Genomic DNA, 12,982 nt, shown 5'->3' with positions numbered 1-12,982 from the left:
GAGCTATAGCAGTCTGTTCATAATAGGCTCTTTGAGACAGGGAGCAAATAATCCAAACCATTTAACTGTCTGTTGATTGCCTTCAGAATCAGACGTGGCAGACTTTGATGGCAGAAGCTCGCTGCTCTACCGGTTTAACCAGAAGTCCATGAGCACGGTGAAGGATGTGATCTCGCTGAGCTTCAAGAGCCGCCAGGCTGAGGGGGTGCTGCTCCATGGAGAGGGTCAGAGGGGCGACTACATCACACTGGAGCTGCACCGGGGCAGGCTGGCTCTCTACCTCAACCTGGGTGAGTTAGCCACACCGGGCCAGGCTGGCTCTCTACCTCAACCTGGGTGAGTTAGTCACACCGGGGCAGGCTGGCTCTCTACCTCAACCTGGGTGAGTTAGTCACACCGGGCCAGACTGGCTCTCTACCTCAACCTGGTTGAGTTAGTCACACCGGGGCAGGCTGGCCCTCTACCTCAACCTGGGTGAGTTAGCCCCACCGGTCCAGGCTGGCCCTCCACCTCAACCTGGGTGAGTTAGTCACACCGGGGCAGGCTGGCCCTCCACCTCAACCTGGGTGAGTTAGTCACACCGGGGTAGGCTGGCCCTCTACCTCAACCTGGTGAAGGTAATCTCGCAGATGTCAATGAGTCAAAGGTCATGTGTAATAGGACACAAGGGTTTCTGGGTAAGGATTAAATAGTCATTTGAACTATGTAAAAGCAGACTGGGGAGCAGTCTGGGAGGGTAACTGGATGTTTGTGTTCTGATACCCTTCCAGTTACCACTGATCCTGAGCACCATTTACAAAATAGACTCAGACTGTTAAGGATCCACATTGTGAGCAGCTGAGCTGGGAAAGAGGATCCTTAAATGACTGTCTTGTCTGCACTTCCTATGAGAGCACCTCTTCTTTCAATACAAATCAAATCAATACGGTTCCTATGGCAACTGTATAACAATCAATGTTATCAACCATAAAGAGCCACATTGTGAACAGCTGAGTCTGGGGAAGACTGTTCTAGTGCTCCGTTTTGGGAATGTCTTGTGAGCACATTCTTTCAGACCTCTTCTTTCCTCAATATACTGGACTGTTTTATGATCTATATCAAAGTGACCATATGATCTTGTTCTCTGTCTTCAGATGACACTAGGCTGCGGTTCAGCAGTGGTCGTGTTGCGGTCACTCTCAGCAGTCTTCTGGACGACCAGCACTGGCACTCTGTCCTCATCGAGCGCTTCAACAAGCAGGTCAACCTCACCGTGGACACCCACACACAGCACTTCAGGACCAAGGGGGAAGGAGACTCCCTGGAGGTGGACTATGAGGTGTGTCTATCCAAACACCTTACTGTAGAATAGTCAGACACTTCAGACCAAGTAAATAGTTCAACCAAGTTATGTTACTAATTGTGGCAATTTGAATTAATCCTGTATACGTTTAATAATGATGTCAACGTTTCACCCTTTTTCCTCATCAAAGCTCAGCTTCGGGGGCATCCCACTGCCAGGTAAGCCTGGTACCTTCCTGAGGAAGAACTTCCATGGCTGCATTGAGAACCTCTACTACAATGGGATCAACATCATCGACTTAGCCAAGCGACGCAAGCCTCAGATCTACAGCGTGGTAAGACAACCAGTGTCATCCAAACGTACCATAGATTATTAGTACATCCTTAAAATAGTATGGGGACAAAGTAGTTAATCAACCAAGGCCTCTGTGAACTCAGACTGTTTTAATTGCACTGTTGCAGTGAGATTTCACGTTTGCCTACAATGTGATTCGACTATGTTTAATCACATTTTGTATTTGAGTTAGTCACATAGCTTTCTGTCCGTAGAGGAAAACATTGAGTGAGAAAACCAATCTATATTCTCTCTACCGTTTAAGTTATATCTGACCCTCACTACTATGTCTTTCATTCTAAACACATGAATAGCCCCCCCCCCCCCCCCCCCCATCAAATCAGACAGAAGCCTAAGTGCCACATAATTGCATCACAGGCACATTTCTTTCCCTTGAAATTCTGATTGCTATGTTAAAAGGCCTTTACTTACAATTGAGAAAGTGAGCAATTTTGCTCACTGACTGCCATGATGGAATCCGTAATGGAATTTCAATGTGGAATAGTACCTGAGGTGGTGGTCTGGTGGCGAGGGATCACATTGAGAGTGAAGTGCTGCCGATTGCTCTTCCCTGCTTCTGAGGCTCTGGGATTGATGGGCCGCTGACCTCAATTGACATGGCTGCTCTTTAGCTCCATGTACCACACAAGGCCTCTGGACCACTTGGAATTAGTGTGTTCTTTCTTTGCCCACCTGACGGCTGACCTAGATTGGAGCGGAGAAACTCAGAAATGTCATAGTTTGATATTGTATTACATTTCTGCATTTGTGGTGGTCTTGTAATGCACCTTTTGAATTTCAGATAGTCATTTGGCTTTATATGGCATTCTCAATGATTTATTTTGTTCTTACAGGCAATTTAGTTATCTAAGTACCATATTCAGTTGATACCTTCCTTTACCAGCCCACTATTTGTCATTCTGCTCAGATGAACGTACAGTAAACCCAACATGAGATTCATTATGTATTCATCTTGTTGATGATGGTGCGAGTAAATCATTCCGTCATCTGTGTGCTCTGTGTGTGTCACCCGGGCAATGTGACTGTAAGACTGTGTTCCATTTGTGTCACCAGGGCAATGTGACCTTCTCGTGCTCTGAGCCTCAGCTGGTGTCCACTACCTTCCTGAGCTCCAGCAGCAGCTTCCTGTCGCTCCCGGCCACGCCGTCTGCTTCGGGGGGCTTCGCGGTGCGTTTCCAGTTCAGAACGTGGAACCCAGACGGGCTACTGCTCTCCACCCGGCTGGCCCTGGAGCCCCAGAGACTGGAGCTGCAGATCAGTAACAGTCGGCTGGCCCTGGAGCCCCAGAGACTGGAGCTGCAGATCAGTAACAGTCGGCTGCGCCTGACCCACCACAAGTCAGCCCAGCAGAAAGAAGAGGTCTCCACCGGTGAGGGCCAACAGCCCCTAGTCTAGCTGACCCAGACCCACTCTATGCTGGAATCAGTGGTTCTGTCTATGGGGACTCAGAGTAGAAAAGGCTCTTTATTCCAGTGAAACAGGCAGACAGTAAAAAACTCATCCATCATCCAGGCGGAGACCGTCTGTGTTTGGTTTTGCACATTTCATCTACATCATTTCTATTACCTTTTGCCCCCTATAAACTCAGAGGACGCTTCATCTTCTTTGAATGGCTTGAGTTAAAATGCCATCTTTTATATCTTGTATTTTGGATGCCAGTTCTGCAGGATTGCAGTCAGACAGAAATAACATGTAGAATTAATATTGGATTGCAGAGCCCAGACTTTCAGCAGATGGCAGGCACAGAGGGAATTATAGACCCACAGAAAGACTGCCACAGCTTGGAAGCCCTTCACTATAAAGGACAATCAAAATTAATATCCCACAATCCACTGTTACTGTATGTCTATTTGGAGTTGGAACCGACGGCCAAATCAATGTTTCATCCAACAATAACCACCAGTACAGTCACAGCATTACGTTTTGTCCTCTGGCAATGATTTAGCTTCAATCTGACCAACCACATAGTCATTCATTTGTATTTCCATGTCCTCTTCCCTTCTTAGTACAGTGTAGTATGTCGTAGCGCGTGACCATAGATTACACAGCCAATGACAGGCTCTGATTTGCAATATGTAGGCCTGGCACAAACAATGTAATCTGAAATATGACCCATGTTGGAGATCACAATCCCAACAGTCCCTGAAAGAACCTGCAAGTGATGTTTGATAAGCCTGTAATAGAGATTGGTGGTGTCTCATTGAAATGTGACATGCACAGAAACGACACCTCGCTGTGTCCACAGGTCACAGAGTGAATGATGGACTGTGGCACTCTGCGAGTCTCAGTTCCCGAGGTCTCCAGGTTACCATGACTCTGGACAACGAGCCGTCCTCAACTATGGAGCTGGGAGACCACATAGAGGCAGGAGACAGCCTCTACTTCGGAGGTAAGGCCACACACAATGAGTCTTTTTGTCTGCATAACTGTCTCATGAGACCAGGTCTTGGTGGTCAGGTTTTGCTGCAGCTTCTGAAGACATTATCTGGAGATGTATACAGGAAATGCTGGATGATGAAAATACGACGATTTAGCAACAGTTTTTCAATCTGTGTCACAGGTTGTCCGTCTCTGAACGTCTCGGGCTGTGAGAACCCCACCTTGGCGTTCCAGGGGTGCATGCGTCTCTTCTCCATCAACAGCCAGCCCATGGACCTGAACCTGGTGCACCAAGGACGACTAGGAGACTACAAGGACCTGCAGTTTGACACATGTGGCATCCATGACAGGTTGGACTTTAGGGTTTCTGCAGACGTTATACCAAGTAAGGTGGGTCTCCAATCCCCAAATGTTGGTGTGTTTGGATGACAAACTAAAACAAAACGGCAGTTATTCTCTCCACCACAGCCAATAGAGATAGGCTTACAGTTAGGCTCAGCCAATTAGACCATGCAATGGAGCCTGGTACTGTAGCCTCATCATCCTGGTCGAGGGCCCTACTAACAAGCTGCTTCCTGTGTGGGGCGTGGCGTCCTCTCATTCCGTTATTGCCCCACTCTCTTGTGGAACCAATGGGTGGAATTAGTACACGCTGAATGGATGTCATGGCAAGGTTGTGGAAACCCGGAACACTTACAGGGAGGAGACTAACAAGAGAGCATGCGTTTCTCCTTGTATTCACCCTGAGGGGAATCCTCTGATGTCAGATCACAGCTATACCTGATTGTTCTGTTCGGAATGCGACCTGGCAGATTGAGATGATGTTGGAGTGTGTGCAACATTTACAGATTAAATGTTAGTTGATGTTAGTTAAAGCGATGGAATGTGTAAAAAGAGGAAATTAGATGCTTGGTGACAACAAAACAGATGTCTGTGTGTAATTGGCTGCCTCTCAGGGAGCCTTCCACAAAGAGTACACTGAAAGTGTTGTAGATTTCACTGCCATGCAATATTATTTAGGGAGGCTAGTGCAAGCAGTCCGTTGGAAATGTGTCATCGTCCATCGGAGTGGCTTGTCTTGATGTAACTACCAGAACTATGCTTCATTAAAGGATTGGAAGGTTAACCTTTACGAGTGCTAATCTTCTTTTCTCTGTGTCCAATCAAACTTCATAACTACAGTTTTTTTCAAGTGTTCACTTTTGTGCCGCGGCTTCTAATTTCATGACCTATGAGGGCAGCCGTGAACACAACAATAGAAACAGCAGTATGGTAATGAACCCCTGGCTTGTTACCTTATCCACGCCGCGGTCACTCCGCTCCATAGCAATTCAGGGTAGAAAGACAAAAGTGTATGAAATTGTAGATGCCTGCTTGTATAGCTGCGTGCTTGAAAGCCGGGCAATTACGCAAAACTGAAGGAGGCTTGAGGAAAATACTATTAATCAGGAAATTGTGGTTAGCAGAGGAATTGCTGTGAAGCGCTGGGTGTTCAAATCCCATAAACACATGTTCTGGGTTTGATGTGATTATGCTGCTGTTTATTTTTTTCAAACATAATAACACACTACTGTGTTTGTTTACCAGTTGCCCAAACAATCTGAGTTGGAGGGGTACCAATTAATTTGGGATTTACCGAGCAGTCTTGTAAATCATAAATAAACAACGGCAAAAGAAAAATGCACAAACTGTGTCGTTTCACCTCTTGAGTACTTGCGTGTCAGACCGTGCCTTGATAATAACAAGGAGATGAAAAATATATTGGGAGGGAGTCTCCTTAGCAGATAATGCAAGGTTCAGGATAGTAGGCCTCGACACAAAGACAAAGCACATTTTTACCCTTCTTTACAAAAAGGATTGTGAGATCTTACAGATACGTGTTTGGGCTTTGATTGCATTTCTTTGCTTGCCAACACTTTATCCTTCTGAGACTTTTCATTGTGTGATTGTTTGGGTTTATTACTGGGGAAACAAGTTCAGAATCTTTCAAATAAATAACTAGTATACGTATATGTCATCAATCTCTGAGATTGTAAAAACAGATTTGCAGTTGATTTTCTACCTTATCAAATCTTTAGAATGTTTTATTATTTTTATTATGTACACCCTGACATTTGCTCATGCATAGTATAGATATTTATATACATGATAACGTAATGTATATTTCTGCTGTTGCCTATCTCCAGATGTCTGCCCAATTTCTGTGAACATGGAGGGCAGTGTTCCCAGTCTTGGAGCCGCTTCTACTGCAACTGCTCTGGGACAGGATACACTGGAGCCACCTGCCACAACTGTGAGTCCCCACCTGCTCTTCTTAGCTACACTATATACAGTATATAACATTCACCACTCCTTTCTCAAATGTGTTCTTGACGATACTGCACAATACACCCCATGACGGGATATGCACTATATTAAAATGCATCTCACAATCACATAGAGCTGTTATACATGTGCTGCCCTCCTTATAAAGTGTAATTCAAAGGGGTAACAACATGAGATGGTTTAAAGCCAGAGTGAACCTGTAGTGATCAGTCCCCTGGCTTAACTATCTGGGTCTCAGGTAATCCCTGTTAGTTGTACATCAAGATCCTCAGTCTGACACATGGAAGTTTCTCCTCTCATCTGTCGTCTCCAGACATGTACAGATACCCTTTTCGATATTCACCACTGAGCGCTCTCAGAACCCTCTGCTCCTGAATACTGATTTCTTGTTTATTCGCCAGCGGATGCAGTGCACTTTGCACCACATGATTGAAAATGCCCCCACTTACTTCGAACATACTCTTTTTAATGTATAATGGTGCCTGGCTTGCTACCTTTTCTTAGTTACAGTATGCGTATGTGTACAATATGACATGCAATATGGGAAGGCTACAACATTAGTATGACAAGGTCCAATTGTATTTCTATGTATTATCGATCCCCATTAGTTTCTACGTAGGCAGTAGCTACTCTTCCTGGGGTCCCCAAAAAATCAAGGCAGTTATACAATTTTAAAAACTTCACAACAGATTTCACAACACATTAAGTGTCTGCCCTCAGGCCACTACTCTACTACCACATATCTACAACACAAAATCCATGTGTATGTGTTTTATCATGTGTACGTGTTTTATCATGTGTATGTGTGTGTAGAGTGCAGTCCATAAGATGTTTTTTATCTGTTTTTTTCCCCTGATTCTGCTGCTTCCATCAGTTACCCGATGTGGAAGAGAGTTCCATGTAGTCATGGCTCTATGTAGTACTGTGTGCGCCTTCCATAGTTTGTTCTGGACTTGGGGACTGTGAAGAGACCTCTGGTGGCATGTGTTGTGGGGTATGCGTGGGTGTCAGACAGCTAGGTGCATTCAATATGTCAATACCTCTCACAAATACAAATAGTAGTAAAGTCAATCTCTCCTCTACTTTGAGCCAGGAGAGATTGACATGCATATTATTAATGTTAGCTCTCCATGTACATTTAAGGGCCAGCCGTGCTGCCCTGTTCTGCCCTATTCTTTGTTGCACCTGACCACATGACTGGACAGTATTCCAGTTGTAACACAACTAGGGCCTAGGACCTGCCCTGTTGATAGCATTGTTAAGAAGACAGAGTAGCACTTTACTATGGACAGTTCCCTGCTCCCCATCTTAGCTACTGTTGCATCAACATGTTTTGACCATAACAGTTTACCATCCAGGGTTACGCCAAGCAGTTTAGTCTCCTCAACTTGCTCAATTTCCACATTATTCATTCAATTTTCACATTATTCATTACAAGATGTAGTTGAGGTTTAGGATTTAGTGAATGACATGCTTTTAGGTTTTGAAATATTTAGCATTAACTTATTTCTTGCCACCAAATCTGAAACTGACTGCAGCTCTTTAAGTAATTTCACTTGCTGTGGTAGCTGACGTGTGTCGTGTATAGAGTCATCACCATACATAGACACACAGGCTTGACTCATAGCCAGTCGCAGGTTATTAGTAAAGATTGAAAAAAGTAAGAGGCCTAGACAGCCACCCTGGGGAATGCCTGACTCTACCTGGATTATGTTGGTGGGGCTTCCATTAAAGAACTCTCTGTGTTCTGTTAGACAGGTAACTCTCGATCCACAACATACAGTATCAGGGAATGTAAAGCCGTAACATATACGTTTTTCCAGCATCAGATTATTATTGCTGATGTCAAAAGCTGCACTGAAGTCTAACAAAACAGCTCCCACAATCTTTTTATCATCAATTTCTCTCAGCCAATCATCAGCCATTTGTGTAAGTGCCATACATGTTGAATGCCCTTACCTAGAAGCATGCAGAAAATCTCTTAGTAATTTATTTACTGTGAAATAGCACTGTATCTGATAAAACATATTTTTTTCCAAAAGTTTATTTGGTGTTGGTAACAGGTTGATTTGATTGGTCAGCTGTTTGAGCCAGTGAAAGGTGCGTTGCTATTCTTGGGCAGCGGAATGACTTTTGCTTCCCTCCAGGCCTGAGGGAACACTATTTCCTATAGGCTTAGATTGAAGAGATGGCAAATAGGAGTGGCAATATCATCCCTATTATCCTCAGTAATGTTCCATCCAGATTTTCAGACCCCGGTGGCTTGTCATTGTTGATAGACAACAATAATTTGTTCACCTCTTCCACACTCACTTTACGAAATTCAAAATTGCTATGCTTGTTTTTCATTATTTGGTCAGTTATACTTTGGGCAGTTATATATTATATTCCTATTTTCAAAGGTAGATGTCTGTGTTTTAGAGTTTCTCAACTAATATCCACTCAGAACTATCGCAAATTTTCCAGCCACTTTCAATTATGTTACATGCTAGCCAATACAATCATTTAAAAACTTTCTCATCAAATTTCTGTCAGACATTTGAGAGCATGATGTATCCCTGTGTTCCTCTGTAGCCATCTATGAGACATCATGTTTCCCTGTGTTCCTCTGTAGCCATCTATGAGACATCATGTTTCCCTGTGTTCCTCTGTAGCCATCTATGAGGCGTCATGTTTCCCTGTGTTCCTCTGTAGCCATCTATGAGACGTCATGTTTCCCTGTGTTCCTCTGTAGCCATCTATGAGATGTCATGTTTCCCTGTGTTCCTCTGTAGCCATCTATGAGGCGTCATGTTTCCCTGTGTTCCTCTGTAGCCATCTATGAGGCGTCATGTTTCCCTGTGTTCCTCTGTAGCCATCTATGAGGCGTCATGTTTCCCTGTGCTCCTCTGTAGCCATCTATGAGGCGTCATGTTTCCCTGTGTTCCTCTGTAGCCATCTATGAGACTTCATGTTTCCCTGTGTTCCTCTGTAGCCATCTATGAGGCGTCATGTTTCCCTGTGTTCCTCTGTAGCCATCTATGAGACGTCATGTATCCCTGTGTTCCTCTGTAGCCATCCATGAGACGTCATGTTTCCCTGTGTTCCTCTGTAGCCATCTATGAGATGTCATGTTTCCCTTTGTTCCTCTGTAGCCATCTATGAGATGTCATGTTTCCCTGTGTTCCTCTGTAGCCATCTATGAGACATCATGTTTCCCTGTGTTCCTCTGTAGCCATCTATGAGACATCATGTTTCCCTGTGTTCCTCTGTAGCCATCTATGAGGCGTCATGTTTCCCTGTGTTCCTCTGTAGCCATCTATGAGACGTCATGTTTCCCTGTGTTCCTCTGTAGCCATCTATGAGACGTCATGTTTCCCTGTGTTCCTCTGTAGCCATCTATGAGAGATCATGTTTCCCTGTGTTCCTCTGTAGCCATCTATGAGACGTCATGTTTCCCTGTGTTCCTCTGTAGCCATCTATGAGAGATCATGTTTCCCTGTGTTCCTCTGTAGCCATCTATGAGTCGTCATGTTTCCCTGTGTTCCTCTGTAGCCATCTATGAGACGTCATGTTTCCCTGTGTTCCTCTGTAGCCATCTATGAGATGTCATGTTTCCCTGTGTTCCTCTGTAGCCATCTATGAGACGTCATGTTTCCCTGTGTTCCTCTGTAGCCATCTATGAGAGATCATGTTTCCCTGTGTTCCTCTGTAGCCATCTATGAGACGTCATGTTTCCCTGTGTTCCTCTGTAGCCATCTATGAGACGTCATGTTTCCCTATGTTCCTCTGTAGCCATCTATGAGACGTCATGTTTCCCTGTATTCCTCTGTAGCCATCTATGAGACGTCATGTTTCCCTGTGTTCCTCTGTAGCCATCTATGAGTCGTCATGTTTCCCTGTGTTCCTCTGTAGCCATCTATGAGATGTCATGTTTCCCTGTGTTCCTCTGTAGCCATCTATGAGGCGTCATGTTTCCATGTGTTCCTCTGTAGCCATCTATGAGACGTCATGTTTCCCTGTGTTCCTCTGTAGCCATCTATGAGACGTCATGTTTCCCTGTGTTCCTCTGTAGCCATCTATGAGGCATTATGTATCTCTGTGCTCCTCTGTAGCCATCTATGAGGCATGATGTATCTCTGTGCTCCTCTGTAGCCATCTATGAGGCATTATGTATCTCTGTGCTCCTCTGTAGCCATCTATGAGGCGTCATGTTTCCCTGTGTTCCTCTGTAGCCATCTATGAGGCATCATGTGAGGCCTACCGGCTGACTGGCAGCTCCTCAGGCCTCTTCTCCATTGATCCAGATGGAAGTGGTCCTCTGGCGCCCACACAGGTCTACTGCAACATGACAGGTGAGCTGCCACCGGGGCCCCCAGTCTTGGTAAGCAATATCCGATTCAGTCACTGACAGATCACATTGCTTTGACCCACAGCACAACTGACAGCCAAGCTATCATGTGGAAAATCATTAGGGTTACTCGATATGGACCCGCCCTTTGGTTACAATGAGAGCTTCAAGTAAATATTTGGGTAAATCTCTGCTGTAAATAAGAAATTATTTGTGTAAAAGTGTGCAAAGTTACTCAAAAACAAAAGTGAATCCACAAAATGATCAAGGCTCTGATTCAAGTCTGTGTCTCATATCTTCAGGGCTTTAGACTTTTGACAGACAGAGTAAAGGAATGAGAGCTTGATGCCTCAACGCTGGCACTCAAGACAATATCCATCACTGGCTGTCATGAGCTTTCAGCTCTGACCTTTCCGGAGGTAAATGCAACATTTAAGTAATTACGGAGGTTGCTGGCTGGCTGGGTGGCTGGCTGCCTGTTGATAGTCTGGCTGCTGCCTGTTGATAGTCTGGTTCAAGATCAAAATGTTAGCCTTTTTTTTTGCCCTCCACAAATCCTAATAATTTTGCATTGAGTCACCTCAGGTTGACCTCAATTAAGGAATCTATTAGAGATGTAAATAACTCTCAGCTTGACAACCTGGGATGTGAATAATCACAAAGCGGAAGAGGATTTTCTCTCAGGCAAGGTAAACACCAATTCCCCCATAGTACATCAAATAGGGGGATGGTAATGAATATAAGTTCTCACCTCATTGAATCAAACAAACTATTCACCCTTGGTTAGAGAGCCTACAGGAAGTCTTATGTTTGACTGTGGATTACTGTACATGCAGGAAGCCCCTTTTTAATCAATCTAATAATTAATTCAACATGTTTATTTGGATATTGGCTTGTACTAAGTCAAAGCTTGTGAATGTATCCAAGGTTTTATAATCAAAAGGTTGAAAATGACACAACCAACTGGCTCTGCACATCATGTACAGCATGTTACAGGTCAACATGTCTTCAGGTTTGTGTTTTGTTCTATGTTGTGTTGTGTTGTAGAGAACAAGGTGTGGACAGTAGTGACCCACAACAGCACAGATCCAGTCAGGGTCCAGGGTTCTACACTACAGAAGCCCTACATTATGAAGTTTAACTACAGCGCCTCACCTGAACAACTGATGGCCCTCGTGGCCAGGTCAGAGCAGTGTCAACAGGACGTTATGTACAGCTGCAGGAAGTCCCGCCTCTTCAACACCAGAGGTGAGTTGGGTTGATAGCATCCTGTTCACCTTATGAAGTCAAACTTAGACATGTTCCCAGATGGACCTGTTCCGTAATATGACTGGTTAGTATTCTAAGAATGAACCTGACTCTGACCTGAGCGTGTTAATATACGCTCAATCCTCTAAACATTGATCCCATTATCTTGCAATAACTTGAAAGGCTACCGCCCAGCATGTCTCTGAGCATCAATCTTCAATTGCTTTGAGAGTAAACGGTCTCCCAGGCATCCCACATTTGCTCCTAAATCATGAAACATTCATGAAGTCCTGAATTCCCTGATTCCCTGGCTGTCATGTGTGCGCAAACAAACAAGTTAATTTTCACAGTGGATCAATAAGAGACAGGAAACAAGTCATTTCATGGGCTATATATGAACAGTGTCAGATGGAACATGAATACTGTAGGTTGTTTTCTGCTGGCTGTCGTGCTTCAACCCATATATTCTCTCTATAGAAGATTAATGATGTTCAACCCCTCTGTCATACACACCATGTTACATAGCTGTTCAATAAATATAGCGATCAATAATTGTTTATTATTAGACCAATTTGGCAAATGGATTTATGTAAATTTGCATGATATTAAAAAGTGTATTTTTGTGAACTCATACATCACACCGTCATGAATGTGTAACCTGCATGCATTGATGGAATATGGTTCAAATTAGTTTAAGATGTTTGATTGTTTTTAATTTGTTTGTGATTTTCATTTGTTTAATTATGTGTCTGTAGTGTTGGGCACAGGCAACAGCTGCAGCTTGTAATATGACAAGAAAAGGCCAATTAGCATCTACAATGACACTGTAATTTTGACTCGTCTTCTCGATTCATGATACCGTTTAATCTACAGTGCAGTCGGAAAGTATTCAGACCCCTTGACTTTATCCACATTTTGTTATGTTACAGCCTTATTCTAAAATGTATTAAATTCTTATTTTTCCTCATAAATCTACACACAATACTCCTTAATGATAAATGCAAAAACATATTTTCAGAAATTAGCAAATGTTTTAAAAATAAAAAACTGAAATAGCACATTTA

At 43.9% G+C, this 12,982-nt stretch overlaps 1 protein-coding gene across 2 annotated transcripts in view; it reads left to right on the top strand.

Moving 5' to 3' along the window:
- LOC129816671 (contactin-associated protein-like 5) overlaps window positions 1-12,982 on the top strand; it is a 174,247-nt gene that overhangs the window by 131,024 nt on the left and 30,241 nt on the right. For both annotated transcript variants that reach the window (XM_055871433.1, XM_055871432.1), the window contains exons 5-13: window positions 87-290; window positions 1,134-1,318; window positions 1,473-1,616; window positions 2,690-3,005; window positions 3,882-4,025; window positions 4,197-4,365; window positions 6,202-6,308; window positions 10,555-10,674; window positions 11,718-11,918. In XM_055871433.1, coding sequence (XP_055727408.1) covers window positions 87-290; window positions 1,134-1,318; window positions 1,473-1,616; window positions 2,690-3,005; window positions 3,882-4,025; window positions 4,197-4,365; window positions 6,202-6,308; window positions 10,555-10,674; window positions 11,718-11,918 — 1,590 coding nt within the window. The remainder of the gene's footprint in view (window positions 1-86; window positions 291-1,133; window positions 1,319-1,472; window positions 1,617-2,689; window positions 3,006-3,881; window positions 4,026-4,196; window positions 4,366-6,201; window positions 6,309-10,554; window positions 10,675-11,717; window positions 11,919-12,982) is intronic.

Source organism: Salvelinus fontinalis, chromosome 19 (assembly GCF_029448725.1).
Source record: "Salvelinus fontinalis isolate EN_2023a chromosome 19, ASM2944872v1, whole genome shotgun sequence".
In the NCBI taxonomy this organism is placed as follows: Eukaryota; Metazoa; Chordata; class Actinopteri; order Salmoniformes; family Salmonidae; genus Salvelinus; species Salvelinus fontinalis.
This window is presented reverse-complemented; position numbering and strand designations above follow the sequence as displayed.